General features: G+C 32.9%; 1 protein-coding gene across 5 annotated transcripts in view; it reads left to right on the top strand.

Moving 5' to 3' along the window:
- LOC135127835 (puratrophin-1-like) overlaps positions 1–15,896 on the top strand; it is a 529,067-nt gene that overhangs the window by 478,644 nt on the left and 34,527 nt on the right. For all 5 annotated transcript variants that reach the window (XM_064054474.1, XM_064054478.1, XM_064054476.1 and 2 more), the window contains exons 6-7: positions 3,067–3,184; positions 10,794–10,977. In XM_064054474.1, coding sequence (XP_063910544.1) covers positions 3,067–3,184; positions 10,794–10,977 — 302 coding nt within the window. The remainder of the gene's footprint in view (positions 1–3,066; positions 3,185–10,793; positions 10,978–15,896) is intronic.

Genomic DNA, 15,896 nt, shown 5'->3' with positions numbered 1-15,896 from the left:
ATCTTTAGCTATTTCAATATCTCAATTTTTCGATTTTTTGACTCCTCGACTCTCTTGATGTTTCGATTTCAGGTTTTTTCAATTTTTTGATTTCCATTTCTCGATTTCTCAATTTTTCGATTATTCGTCTTTTCGATTATTCGAGTTTCCAATTTTTCAATTTTTGGCATTTCTAAATTTTTGGATTTTTGAATTTTTAGATTTTTCGACTTCTGTTTTTTTTTATTTTTTACTAACTAGATTTTTCAAAATTTTGCGAGTTTTTAAATCTTACATTTTTCAACATTTGTTACTATTCGATATTTTAATTGTTGGATTTCCGGATTTTTAGATTTTTAAAATGCGTTTTTTCAATTTTTCGGTTTTGGCAATATTTTGATTTCTCCTTCAAAAACGAAACATCACATAGTATTTAAAGAAATGACGCAAGGAGCCCTAAAGATTCTGTAAAATTTTTTCCAAATAAAGAACTCCACGGATTCTCGAGATTTTTTTAAGTATTTTAAAAACAAAACACAACAGGCTCCGCAAAAAATTAGTCTAAAGTTATTTAGACAGATCTTCGCTCGCCTCTGAAGTAAAAATATATATTATATTATTAGTACAACTTCAGTTGTTTATGTTTATACATCGAAATAATGCCAAAAATAAGCACGCAGCAAATTGTCTCCACAAAACAGAGGAAGCCATTAAAAATTTGTCCCTAGGAAGTAAAATTATTTTATCCTCCATGTAAAACAATAAGATTTATCAAAATTTAGCGAAGTCTGACCTTCTTTAGTTAGATTTGTTTATTGTGTGGGAACAAACATCTCCTACTGAAGTATACAGTTTTCATACTTCATGTTTACATGTTTTCTCGACGTTCATGATCCTAGAATGTGGAAAAAGGGGTCTTCCGTTTCTATCTGTCTTCTATATTAATATGCATGAAAAGTAGGGACCAATTGTTATCAGATTTAGTATGTATTTTAATAATACCGTGTAGGCAGTTAAACACTAAACAAAATTTGTCTAATCTTATCAATCTCATACTTGTAAATTTATTGCAAGTGTGACGGTAAGCTTTAAGGCAATTTTGAAAACAATAATCGTCAACGTAAATTCCCGGCCTTGATATTTGCAACCTAAGGTCCGCACACTTCTGGATTAGTCCGCGGAGTCAAAAAATAACTGAATGAGGCAATTTATTTTATTGAGCAAATCAAGAATGGTTTACCGCATTTATATAATTGGAAATAATCTTTTTCAAACATTTAGATCAGATTTTATAAATTGTCAGTATTAATGTTAAAAGTTAGGCGATATTATGAAACCAGTTTTTACCCACTGGAATACCTATAAGATTGATTATAGTTATTTGCTATAATTCCAAGTTACATATGGAAACTTGTAGCGCCCGATTTGAAAACACGAATGATACAAAAAGAGAGAAATTTTCCAGTATTATAATAAAGTAGTTTTAATTTCATACATTCTTTTACAAAAAACGTGTGGTATGTCCAAATTTCGTATAAAAATACTTTCTCTTCAATTAAAAATAAAATATTAAAACGCATTCCCATAATGTTTTTCTTGCACAATTCTGAGCTTTTCTTCTTACCATAAACAGCATGTGTTGAAATAACATCATTATCACACGTAATTCGATACGTGAGAGACCTTTCTTTCAAAAAATACACGAAACTGTCATAAATCAGTCGGCGTTTTCATAAATCCCACTCTAAATCGACAAATTTTCCCCATTAAGTTGAACAAGAAGCTCTAACAGTGTTATTCGCAATTTATCAAACACTATAAATTAATCACATTTGACACAAATCACGCCTGAACGGTACCTCTACAAGACTTACAATACTTATTTTATTATCCTTGGCGATAATAATTGTACGGGATGTGCCCGAGAATTTTAGCACCACATTCCAGTACATCGAGCGGAGTGACATTTGAATAAACAATGGTCATTTGTCCCCTTTAACCCTGAGGTATGAACGACAACAACGGAAACCCACATTCGATGACCGAGAAAATCTAATCTTTACAACCGCAGGTTAAGATTCATGGCCATTGGCCATTGTCTCTTTCTTGTTAATTCGTTCCTGCGTCGTGTAGTGCGTAATATATTGCCTCCACAATCATTTGTTTTGATTAAATGTCAAAGGCTCCGTTGCATTCTTGCATTAACAATGCAAAAAAGTAATTATGACATGTTGGAACGGAATTGCTGGATGGGATGATTTAGACGTGACGTGACTGACATTCGTAACGAGGAAGCGGGAAATTACTGTGTTTAGTTTGTCGAAAAATTGTGCGTATACGGTTGTTCGACAGCTGAAGGGAAATTATAGGCAGCAGATTTTTATGTTGCGTTTAGCGCGGTGCAAAAGAAATAAAATAATGGCGGTGGAGATACGTTGCTTGACTGAGAAATTGTTCTGCTGTCTTTTGATAATCAATTGATGTTGTGAGCTATCGAGCAAAACGAAACTTATCATTTTCTTTTTAAGCCTAGCAAAAGCTTTTAAGCTTTCGATCATCTCTGCTATAATTATGCTATCGCTACTTAACCCTAATTACCATTGTCGAATGATTAGCTAAAGGATCATCCAAATGGACTCACGCCCCATGTCGCTATCAACTCCACATTCTACAAACCATTCGTCTCGAGGACACTCAAATTACCAAGTAAAATCAACAATTTACAAGCATCGACTTTAGAAAGTTAATTGTGAACAATCCGACATCTTCATAACTCGGATGTTAACTCAGTGATTTACCAATCTTCTAATACATATATCTAATGAAGTCGTTTGGATAATAACCTGAACGCTCACCAGGCTTATTACACACTCAATTAGATTCACACTGAGCGAACAGTTGTCATATTACCATAATATTTAAATTCGAGTCGTGGTGCGACTTATTCAAGTCTTTATCAGTGTGGTCACGGCTCTGTCTTGTTGAAAACATGCTAAAAAATGGGAAAAAGAGAAATGTGGCGACTGATTAATGAATGAGAAGATGTGGTTAGCGCTTGGTTTGATGTTTTTGTTCTTTTTGTTGCAGGCACTGCGGATAATGACGGAAGACCGATTGTTTTGTGCTATGCGGAGTGTGTCGCAAGAGCTGGACTCAACAAGTACGAGATCGCCAAGCTCCTGTTGTACTACTCTTCGATACCCACGTAAGTGTTTGGTCGAGATTCTAGCTCTTAGTGAAGTTATCTGTTAATCTTGGAGCAGAGCGATTTAAAAACTTTGATTTTATCCAGATAAGAAAAACATGTTTTTTTGCTTGATTTTAAAATTTTTTAGATGTGGGTAAAATTCGTCCTAAAAGGAAGAAATATTAAAAAAAAGAAATTTTGTGTCCAAAATTGTTATATGGATCAAAATATCACAAATTGTTAAAGTTGAATAATGAACTAAAAAAAATAGAGGGGCTCAATTTGGATCGATCCTATAGGATTTTATTTGCATTTTTTTTTTTTTTTTGTATTTCTGTTATTTTAAATTATTCAAAAATATTTCGAAATTTCTGGAACATAATTCCAACTTTAAAATAAACTTGGGATTCCGACTTGATATAAACTTGATCTCCTCTTTGCAAATATGACTTACGAACATGGAATTCCGACTTTTATACAAACTTGGAATTTTTTTTTCCAGTTTTGTAACACGAAATTGTAACTTGAAATTGTACTTTAAAACTCATAATTATTTTTTTTATTTTGCTTATGTAATTGGTATTTGTTTTTCTGAAATTCCGACTTTAAAACAAACTTACTTAGAATTGCGACTTTCATAGAAACTTGGATACTTTTTTCTGATTTACCTTATGATTATAAGTCAACATTTCCGTTTTGGGCCCCGTAATTCCAACTTTAAACTTCATAATAATTTTTTATTTTACATAGGTAAGTGAGGTTATGTTCATCTTCAGGAATTCTGATTTCAGTATGTGGAGTTTCGACTTTAAAACTCGGAATATTTTTTCGAGTTTAATAACTCAGAATTTCGATTCTACAACTCGGAATTCCAGCTTTAAAACTCATAGTTATTATTTTTCTTATTTTACGTTTTTATAACTCAGAACTTCGCTTCTGGAACTCAGTATTATATTTTCATGTTTCATTTACTTAATTGAGATTTCTTCTTCTGGAATTACGACTTTAAAACAAAGTTGAAACAATTTTTTCCGACTTTATAAGTCGGCATTTCGGTTCTGGGACTCGGAATTCCAATTTTAAAACTCAGTCATTTTCCTATTGTACTTGAGTAAAAGGTTTCATCTTCTGGAGTCCCGATTTAAGTATATAGTCTTCTGACCTTAAAACTTGGAATAATTTTTTCTGGTTTAATAACTCAAAATTTCGATTCTATAACTTGCAATTTCAACTTTAAAACTCATAATTTTAATTTTTTTAATTTTATTTATGTAATTGGTATTTCTTCTTCTGGAATTCTGACTTACGACTAAAATCGGAATAATTTTAATTTTTTTCCGGTTTTATAATTTAAGGTTTCTGGAACTATAACCTTAAAACTCATAATTATTTGTTCCTGTTTTATTTGTTTAATTGGCATTTCTTCATATGGAATTCCGAATTAAACAAAACCTGGAATACCGACGTTAAAACAAACTTGAAATAATATTTTCCCACTATGTGGCAGCATTTCGATTCTGAAACAAAAATTTCAGCTTTAAAACTCTATAGTAAATTTTTTACTTTCCTTATTCTGACTTAGGAATAGGGAATTCCAACTTTAAAATTCGGAATACAATTTTTCTGATTCCAAAACTCATAATTATTTTTTAAGACTTTACTCATGTAATGGAGATTTCTATTTCTAGAATTCTGACTTGTGAATAGGGAATTCCAGGTTTAAAACTCGGAATTTCGATTCTGAAATTCGAAATGATAGCTTTACAGCTGATAATTATTGTTTTTAATTTAGTTATGTATTTGGATTTCTTCTCGAAGCCTAACTTAGGAGCGTGGAATCCCAACTTTAAAAATCAGAATCAAAATTTTTCCAGTTTCAAAAGCCATCATTATTTTCTACGACTTCACTCATATAACTGAGATTTCTACTTCAGAATTCTGACTTAAGAAGAGGGAATTCATGCTTTAAAATTCGGAATATTTTTTCCGGTTCTCTAATTGGGAATTTCATTTCTGGAATTCGCAATTCCAGCTTTAACAATCATAATTATTTTTTTTTTATTTTGTTATGTAGTTGGGATTTCTTCTTCTAAAATTCTGATTTAGCAACATGGAAGTCCTACTTTCAAACAAATTTGGAATTCCCAGTTTAATAGAAACTTGGAATTCACTTTAAAAAAACCCGGAATAATTTTTTCGGATTTTATAAGTCAGCATTTCGTTTCTGAAATTCCAAATTCCAACTTTAAAACTCTAATATTTTTTTTACTTTCCTTGGGTAACTGAGATTTCTACTTCTGGAATTCTGACTTAGAAATAAAGAATTCGAATTTTAAAATACGGAGAACAATTTTTCTGATATCAAACCTCATAATTATTTTTTAAAACATTCATGACGATTTATACTTCTAGAATTCTGACTTTGGAATAGGGAATTCTATGTTTAAAACTCGGAATAATTCTTTCCAGTTCTGTAACTCGGAATTTCGATACTGGAATTCGAAATTCTAGCTTTAAAACTGATAATTATTGTTCTTAAGGTAGTTACGTAATTAGAATTTCTTCTCGAATTATGACTTAGAAGCGGGGAATTCCAACTTTAAAATTCGAGATCAAAATTTTTCCGGTTTCAAAAGCCATAATTATTTTCTACGACTTGACTCATATAACTGAGATTTCTACTTCAGAATTCTGACTTAAGAAGAGGGAATTCAAGCTTTAAAATTTGGAATACAATTTTTCCGGTTCTCTAATAGGGAATTTCATTTCTGGAATTCGCATTTCCAGCTTTAACAATCATAATTACTTTTTTTAAATTTAGTTATGTAGTTGGGATTTCTTCTTCTAAAATTCTAACTTTCAAACAAACTGGGAATTCCGAGATTAATAGACAATTGGAATTCTTACTTTAAAAAAACCCGGAATAATTTTTTCCGATTTTATAAGTCAGCATTTCGGTTCTGAAACTCGGGATTCCAACTTAAAAATTCTAATAATTTTTTAACTCTACTTGGAACAGAGATTTTTACTTCTGGAATTCTGACTTAGGAATAGGGAATTCCAGCTTTAAAATTCGGAATAATTTTTTCCGGTTTTAAAACTCGGAATGTGGATTCTGGAATTCGGAGTTCTAGCTTTAAAACTGTTAATTATTGTTCTTAATTTAGTTACAGAATTAAGATTTCTTCTTGAATTCTGACTTAGGAACATTGAATTCGAATTTTAAAATTCGGAATCAAAATTTTTCTGGTTTCAAAACTCATAATTATTTTCTAAGACGTCACTCATATAACTGAGATTTTTGCTTCGAATTCTGACTTAAGCAGAGGAAATTCAAACTTTAACATTTGAAATATTTTTTCCAGTTCTGTAATTGGGAATTTCAGCTCCGGAATTCGGAATACCAGTTTTAACAATCATTACCATATTTTTTAATTTAGTTATGTAGTTGGGATTTCTTCTTCTAAAATTCTGACTTATCAACATGGAATTCCTACTGTCAAGCAAACTTGGAACTTCGAGTTTAATAGAAACTTGGAAATCCAACTTTAAAACTCTAATAATTTTGTTATTGTACTTGGATAGCAGAGAATCTAAGTCTACTTCTATAATTCTGACTTAGGAACAGGGAACTTCCAACTTTAAAAATCCGGAATACAATTTTTCCGGTTCCAAAACTCATAATTATTGTCTACGACTTTACTCATGTAATGAAGATTTCTACTTCTAGAATTCTGACTTGAAAACAGGGAATAGCTCTAAAACCCGGAATAGTTTTTTCCGTTTCTGAAGCTTGGAATGTCGATTTTGGAATTCCATATTCTAATTTTAAAACTGATAATTATTGCTCTTAATTTAGTTATGTAAATAGGATTTCTTCTCGAATTCTGACTTAGAAACATCGAATTCCAACTTTAAAATTCGGAATGAAATTTTTTATGGTTTCAAAACTCATAGTTAATTTCTACGACTTCACTCATACTGAGATTTTTACTTCTGAATTCTGATTTAAGAAGAAGGAATTCAAACTTTAAAATTCGAAATATTTTTTCCGGTTGTGTTATTGGGAATTTCAGTTCCGGAATTCCGAATTCCATCTTTAGCAATTATAACTATTTTTTTTTTTTTAATTTACTTATGTCATTGGGATTTCTTCTTCTAAAATTCCGAGTACCATTTTTTCTGTTTTTTTTTTTTTTTCAATTTTGAACGCCGGAATTCGAACTTTAAAACCCATAATTATTTTTCTTATTTTACTTATACAATAGGAATTTCTTTTTCTGGAATTCTAAATTAATTAGGAACATGGAATTATGTCTAAAATCAAAATAATTTTTGTCTTAATTTCTAACTCAGGATTTCGATTCTAGAACTCGAAATAGCTACCTTAAATAAAACTCCTAATTATATTTTCTTTTTTTACTGGTGTAATTGAGATTTATATTTTTGGAGTGCTAATTTACGAATATGGAATCCCGACTTTAAAATTTGGAGTAAAATTTTTTCGGCTTCAAAACTCATAATTGTTTTCTACATTTTTAGACTGATGTAACTGAGCTTTCGACTTCTGGAATTCTGATTTAGGCATATAACATTCCGACTTTAAAACAAAGTTGGAATAATTTTTCCATTTCTATGACTCAACGTTTCGACTCTGGAATTTGCTAATTGTAACTTTAAAACTTATAATTATTTTTCTTATTTTAGTTGTATAATTGAGATTCCGCTTTCGAAATGCTGATCTACGAACACGAAATTCTAACTTAAAAATTCGGAATAAAATTTTTGAGGCATCAAAACTCAGAATTATTTGCTCTGTTTTTACTCTAGTGAGATGGAGGCTTCCGTTTGCGGAATTCTGACTTAGGAATATGGAATTCCGACTTTTAGACAGGGAATAATTTTTCCTGGTCTTATAACACACTATTTCAATTCAAGAACTACCTACGACTCCAACTTTAAAACTCATAAATATTTATTTTTCTTGTGGAATTCTGACTTAGGAATATGGAATTTCGGCGTTGAAACTCAGGATAATTTTTTTCTCTTTTGCAACCTCGACTTTCGATTCTGGAATTCGGAATTCCAACTTGAGAACTTCTGTTCTGCTTAATCTTATGTTTTATGTATTTACTTATTAGTTTGTAGTTAGGTATATTTGTACTTTCTTTATTGGTTTTCTCTTTGTTTGACGTTTACAAACTCACATGTAGCTATGTGATTGTTTCGAACAAAGGTGCAGACATTACATTACTTTTATAGCTGAGATTTAAATTTTTGGAATTCTGATTTAGGAATATGAAATATCGAGTTTAGAAACCGGAATAAATTTTTCCGGTTTTGTCGGATTTTCCATTCTGAAATTCGAAATTCAACTTCAAAAATCACGTTACTTTATCCGGCTTTTCTCACGTAAATGAGATTTTTGCGTCTTTTACTGATACATTGAAATCCGGTTTTAAAAATTGTAATACCAGCTTAATGCTTCTAGAGCTCGTAAATCTTGTCGCAGAATTGAATAACTAGTACCACTGTCATAGAAGTAGGCAATGTAGAACAAAAATCAAAAAAGAAAAAATACAATATACAGATTTTTTTTATTTATTTAAAAAATTGTGTGTTGAAACAAAAAAAAATGAATGATGCAAGAGTCGTTTTTGCAGAAAAGATTTATGCGTTAAATTAATTATGAAATGTCTTCTGTGTAGTCTAAACAGTTCTGTATATCTCCTATCAAAGTATGTCAACTGCTTAGTGCAGAAAAAAAATGTTATCACTAAAAATATATTTAGTAATAAACTGACAAATTAGAACACTATATGAATTTACAAATTTTTCTTCCTTGTAGTATGTGGTGTTACATTAAAAAAGATACAACTTTGTAGTCAGTCATGGATACCTACATGCAACGACAGCTTGTAACCAGCATTTTTCTGCTTCCACACAAAGTGAACTCTGTATAACAGTGAACCGCTAATGAAAGACTTCGAATAGAAACTTTGTATCTGAGTGAAAATTGAATCAATAAAACAAGCCTTAATAACCTAACCTTCCTGACATCCAACACCGCAAAAACCTTAAATTCCAATACCAAAGCGTCGATATCGCCTCGTTAGCGGCTAGTTAAAACCCTATTACAAGAATCCTCTATAATCATCAATAAATAAATGGCAATGCGAACGCACTAAGTGATGCATAGAATCGCCGTAATTGCTAGATTACCGACTAGAAGTCCTCTTCGACTTATTCACCTCTTTGCCGTTTACACGCAACTGATAAGAATGGCAAAATTGCAATTACATACTTGTAAACGCAAACATTGCACCGTTCCGGCTTTATCTCTCGTTCCATATCTTCTTAAATAGGATTGGTACTCATCGGTGAATTCTAACCCGTTAGCTCGCCGCGTGTTCCGACTTGTTTATGGATGCCACTGCAAAAATCGCAATCGAAAGGGGTCAACAGAGCCGACCAAAGGACATTACCGAGCTGTTGCGCTAATCGTGGGATAGCGATTGTGGGTTCAGGCGGAAGTGACACCGACTTTTTCCTTCGGAGGGCTTGGCTGCTTTTGGGCATGAGTATGCATGGAAAATGGTACATACCACGAAAAAGGAACGACGAAACCGCACAAGATAATTGTTTTCGAAAAGGAAAAACAATAGTGGGACCAGACTGCACCTTTGCGGTATGCAAGTGTCGGGGTGAACGACTTTGGAGCAAGTGGCGCATTTAAACTGCTCTGGATCAGTTAAATTGGAATTAATTAACAACAAATGGAATTGGAAATAACGTTAAAGGTATAATTACACATCGGAACATTGCACGAGCCAAGTCTCAAACATAATAAATCAAGTGGACTGCGTTTGTCGGAAGATGTGTTTGATTCAAAAGGTGACCCCTTCGAGGCGTACAACCGTGTAATCTTGGCTTAACGTTGCATCGGTAATTGCGATTTTTGGAAATACTGCACACTCGTTGACCTGCATTTCAGGCTGTGATTGACGTCGCCTTATTATGTTGAAAAATGGTCTCAATTATTTTAATTTATCAGCAGCAGCTGCCACATCTCGGTGGCGTTTCAATTCCGTCTAAACTTTGACCTAACCTCTATAATTTGATTGATTGTGAACTACATGTTGAGTAAGATAAGTAAAGAAAAAGCTTCTCTTTCCAACAAGAGGATCGATCTGTTTCTTTCTCGTGCTTGAGTAAATTGAACCACCATCTGCACATACATTATGAAGTACGGTAGTAAAAGCAGTGCTCGGGGGCACCAAAGCGATTATGAAACGTTCCACACACGTCAAAAATTTCCATTAATACGCAAATTTGACGTATTTTGAATTATCGATACGCTGAACAAACAGTGCGTGGGTAATTACCTCGTTCATTGAAAGTAACAGCGAGGTTTTCTTCGACTTGTTCAAAACTAATTATTTATTTGACACCGTTTTATTTCCATTATTAGAATTTCTGACAGGGAAACCAGTTGTTTCAAGTAGCCGATTTCATTTCTCTTTTGATTAATTATAGCAATAACCCTGCAAGGTTCATGGCGCTGATCATAAATCAATCTAATCGCGAGTTTGACGCGCTGTTGATTCTTCTTTCTTCTTTTTTCCAGACTCGACTGCACGAAGAAAGGGTTCACGATTTTGCTTCTAGCCGAAAACGAATCCAACTACAAAGTCCTGGAACTTCTGGACAAGTCCGTGTTGTTGATAGCCAATAGTATGAAAGTGGCGAGGTTCTTGGTCTGGAAACCGGGAGCCGATAAGAAGAGTCAAGTGGTAACTAGTCGAATTCAGGTAGGTACTATCTTGGAGTACGAAACGTACGTCGTTCAAGTGACCACACCTCGTAAGTCGTTACTACTCAACATGTGTGTTGATTGACTACGATATCTGACACCGTTATTCTTCTGTCGGTCATCACCGTCAGTTCTTGAATACATTAAGTATGTATGTGGACGGTGATGAGTCGGTTAATTTCAAAGTACTTTAGCTCATTATCCGCCGGGACTTTTGGACTGACTGTGAAGAATCGAGACATGTCACACTGTTGATTAAGTGATAAGAAATGTGTTTACGTGGTGGAATGAGTAATGAAGATACGTGAATTTTGTTGTACCTCGTAGACAGTAAAAATAGAATACACGGGGTACTTTTTTTGGAGGTCTAAAGCGCTAGTAAAAAACGGCGTCATGAGGCAAAATCCCATAAGCTACGATTACGAGTCGTAATTAAAATGGATAAAAGGTTATTTACCTCGGATTACCTTGACGACATGGCGGCATAAAGAAAAGTTTATGATGTTGACGGTTGTAAAAAAAAACGATATTAAATTATTGCTGCCTTGCCTCCGAAGCAGTGCGAATACCAACTGGCGCGTTATTAATTTGTACAAAACTTACTGTGGTCTCAGAATTTCAATCAATGTTAGTGCCGTCAGGTTTATTCTTAAGTTATTTAGTAATTTTTGGAATAAATTGCAAAATTTAATGGTACGAATTAATTTTCAGTGGGATTTTTAAATTTTTCCCAAATGTTACTGTAGGTTGTGGAAGCATATTTTTTATTTCCCGTATTTTTTATATTCATATTGCTTGATATTTTCGTTTTCACTTTTAATTTTACAGTTTATTTTTCATCAGATCACATTTTTATTATTTTTATTGATTCTGAGTGTGATTATCTCTTTTGGATGAAGAAGAATCCGCTGGTCAGAGGTCCTCGGACCGTCTAGACTTTTTTTTATTTCTAATCGGCACTTCCGAAAAACGACACCATCCCATATAATCGTCTGTCGATTCCAAACAGATCTAGAATTTGGCTTGAAAATCAACCACCTCGATTTAAAAAATCCAAGAAATCCAATGCTAAAAACCGGAATCCGGTATCTTATCACATTTCGGATTTATGTCCCCTGAAAATGGGAATTTGTTTTATGAGTATGGGTGTTGATCGCTGAAATTAAAAAAAGAATCACGAAGTTGCAGAGGGCTTTTTTTCAGCCCGGATTCTTATACAAAAATTTAGAATTATTAAAGAGAGCTGTTTTCCGACAGATCGAGAGAATTTTTTGTTATTTAATTTTTTTATCTTGAATACTTTCATTTTTAAACCATGTCATTCTGTTTCGTTTAAACGGACTCCGATTAGTCTGAAAAGTGTTCTTTTAGCCATTTCGAATCTCCTGAACACGAATCCGCTCTCTAAACATGTCTCCAAGACCCTCTGGATTTTTTTTAATTATTGGACAATCGACAGCTTCTGAAAAATGACACCGTCCGATATAATCGTCTGTCGATTCCAAACGGATGTAGAATTCGGCTTGAAAATCAATCAACACGATTAAAAAAGTCCAAGAAATCGAATACTGGAAACCGAAATCCAATTTCCCATCATATTCCGGAATTATGTCCCCTCAAAAATTAAACTTGTTTTTTGAGTATGGGTGTTGATCGCTGAAGTTTTTTTTTTAATCAGGAGGTTAAAGGAGCTTTTTTCTAACCAGGATTCTTGTTCAAGAGTTTCGAATTAGTAAAGAGAGCTGTTTTCACACAGATCTAGAGAATTTTTTATTAATAATTTCGGGGGCTTTCACAGTATTAATTTTTTTTTTTTGAATAGTGAAAATTTTCAGATTTAAACTATGTCAAGCTATTTCGTTTAAACGAACTTAGACTTGTCGAAAGATTGTACTCTTAACCAACTCGAATCTTTTGAACAAGACTTCGCTCTCCAGAGCTTCTATTTTTTTTTTATTTTAATTTTTTAAAATCGACATTTCTGAAAAACGACACCGTCACATGTAACCGTCTGTTGGTTCCAAACGGATGTAGAATAAAAGCTTGAAAATCAACTAATACGATTTAAAAAAATCCAAGAAATCAAATGCTGAAAACCGGAATCCGGTATCTCACCGTATTCCGGAGTTATGTTCCCTCAAAATTAGAACTTGTTTTTTGAGTACCTATGGATGTTGATCGCTGAAATTAAAAAAAAAAATCCGGAAGTCCCAGGGACTTTTCTAGCCCGGATTCTTGTTCAAGAGTTTCGAATTAGTAAAGAGAGCTGTTTTCAGACAAATCTAGAGAATTTTTTGGTATTTATTTTTTTTTGAATTGTGAAAATTTTCACATTTGGACCATTTCAAGCTATTTCGCTTAAACGGACTCCGATTTGTCTGAAAATTGTTCTGTCAACCAATTTGAATCTCCTGAAGAAGGCTTGACTCTCTAAATATGTGTATCTCCGGAGCCTATAGATTTTTTTTTATTTTTAACGATCAGCAATTCCGAGAAACGACACCGTCCGACATAACCGTCTGTCGATTCCAAACGGATGTAGAATTCGTCTAAAAAATCAACTAAAATAATCCAAGAAATCGATTAGTGAAAACCGGAATCCGGTATCTCATCACTTTTGGAGCTAGGTGCCGTCAAAATAGAAATTTGTTTTTTTAGTATGGGCGTCGATCGATGAATTTTTTTAAAAAAAATTCAGGAGGTCCCAGGGAGCTTTTTCAGCACGGATTCTTGTTCAAAGCCTTCGAGTTAGTAAAGGCAGCGGTTTTCAGACAGGTAGCGAGAATTTCAAGTTATTTCCTTTAAACGCACTCCAATTTGTCTGAAAACTGAATCCGTTCTTCAAGCATATCTCCGAACTCTCTGGATTGTTTTTAATTATTATTATTATTTTTTTTTTAATAAATTTATTGAGTACCATGAATAAAAAAAAAAAAACAAGTAAACGAAAATAAATAAATAATGCATAATACTCAAAAGGGAAAAAAAACAGATTCAGTATTACTGATTTACAATCTGTCCCTATGTTGAAAAGAAATGGAAATGAGATATGAAATACAAGTTGTAAATATGAAAGAGGAACATAATTTTTTATAGATAGTATTAAAGGTACAGAATTTAAAAAAGATTTAAATTTAATTTTAATTTTATTTCTGCTTGCTCAGCCAATAAGAGATCCTTTACAGATTTGATGATGTAATGGTTATTTAAGTTGGAATAATGACGTAAAACGTTATTTATGACATATGCAGCTAAATATGAAAATGACGATTTATATGAACTCAAAGAATGAGAAGGTATGTCAACAGTCAGATCTATTTGTCGCAGGTTTCTGTCATGTACAAAACTACGAATTGAAATTTTATTTTGCAGATAGTGAGGCTCATTATGAAGTCGGATTTTTGTTATGAGTTTGATAAAGTGATGAAAACGTCTTTCATGCATTTTCATCCAGCCTAAATTCCGTACAAAAGGTGTAATGTGGGTGTCACGTGGAATAGAATAAATATATCTCACACAAAAGTTTTGAATCTTTTGCAAACGATATTTGTCCACACAAGATAGACAGGGACCATATACTATGTCAGCATAGTTTAAATGTGAAAGTATCAAGGCATCAGTCAACAGGCGTTTGGAGCGAATGTCTAAAAGGTTCTTATAAGGGGAAATCAATTTGAATCCATTAAATGTGGTTTGGCAGATCTTATTTATATGGTCAGTAAATTTTAGCTGATTATCAATATGTAACCCAAGACTTTTAACTACTCGGGCAGAAGAAATAGTGGTACCTCCAATATGAAGATTAAGATCTGAGTTTATTGCTCTTATTTTATTTGGTGTACCCAAAGTAATTGAAATAGTTTTTGCAAGATTTAAGGAAAGACAGTTCTTACAAGTCCATTCACGTGAACGTTCAAGATCTGAGTTATTTTTTTCTGGAGCGTTATGTTCAGATACAGGATTAAAAGAATAATAAATTTGAAAGTCGTCAGCATACATATGAAGTTGACAATGTTGAAGATATTTAGGGAAGTCAGCCGTATAAATAGAAAACAAGACAGGACCTAGTACAGATCCTTGAGGTACACCATTTTTTATTGTAAGAGGTTTAGAAATAGAACCATGACAGGATACGACGATATTTAATGATCGACACTTCTGGAAAATGAAACCATCCGATATAATCGTCTGTGGATTCCAAACGGATGTAGAATTCGGCTTGAAAATCAAGCAACACCATTGAAAAAATCGAAGAAATCGAGTGGCGAAAATCGGAGTCCGGTATCTTATCAGATGCCGGAGTTAAGTGGCGTCAAATTTGAAATTTGTTTTTTGAGTATGAATATTTATTTATTTATTTGTTTATTTTTTTAATTCAGAAGTTTCCAGGGACTTTTTTCTTGTTCAAGAGTTTCGAATAAATAACGAAAGCAGTTTTCAGACACATCGTGAGAATTTTTTGTTATTTAATAATTTGAAATCATGAATATCTTCAAATTTAGACCATGTCGAGGTATTTCGCTTAAATGGACCCCAATTTGTCTGAAAATTATTCTCTTAACCAATTCGAACCTGCTGAACAAGACCGTGCTCTCCAAATATGGCTCCGAAGCCTCTTGATTTTTTTTTTTAACGGTCAACACTTTTGGAAAACGACACCGTCTGATATAACCGTCTGTCGAATTCAAACGGATGTGGATCGTGAAAATCAACCAACACGTTTTAAAAAATCCAAGAAATCGAGTGCTGAAAACCGGAATCCGGTATCCCATCACCTTCCGAAGTTATGTCCCCTCAAATTTGAAACTTGTTTTTTGAGTATGGGTGTTGATCGCAATTTTTTTTTTAATATTCAGGAGGATTTGTTTCGAGTCCTTGTTTAAAAGCTTCGAATTAGTTTTCCGACACAGGGAGAGA

The sequence above is a fragment of the Zophobas morio genome, unplaced genomic scaffold (assembly GCF_036711695.1).
Source record: "Zophobas morio isolate AGI-343-1 ecotype UQ-CSIRO unplaced genomic scaffold, CSIRO_AGI_Zmor_V1 ptg000012l, whole genome shotgun sequence".
NCBI classification, from domain to species: domain Eukaryota; kingdom Metazoa; phylum Arthropoda; class Insecta; order Coleoptera; family Tenebrionidae; genus Zophobas; species Zophobas morio.
This window is presented reverse-complemented; position numbering and strand designations above follow the sequence as displayed.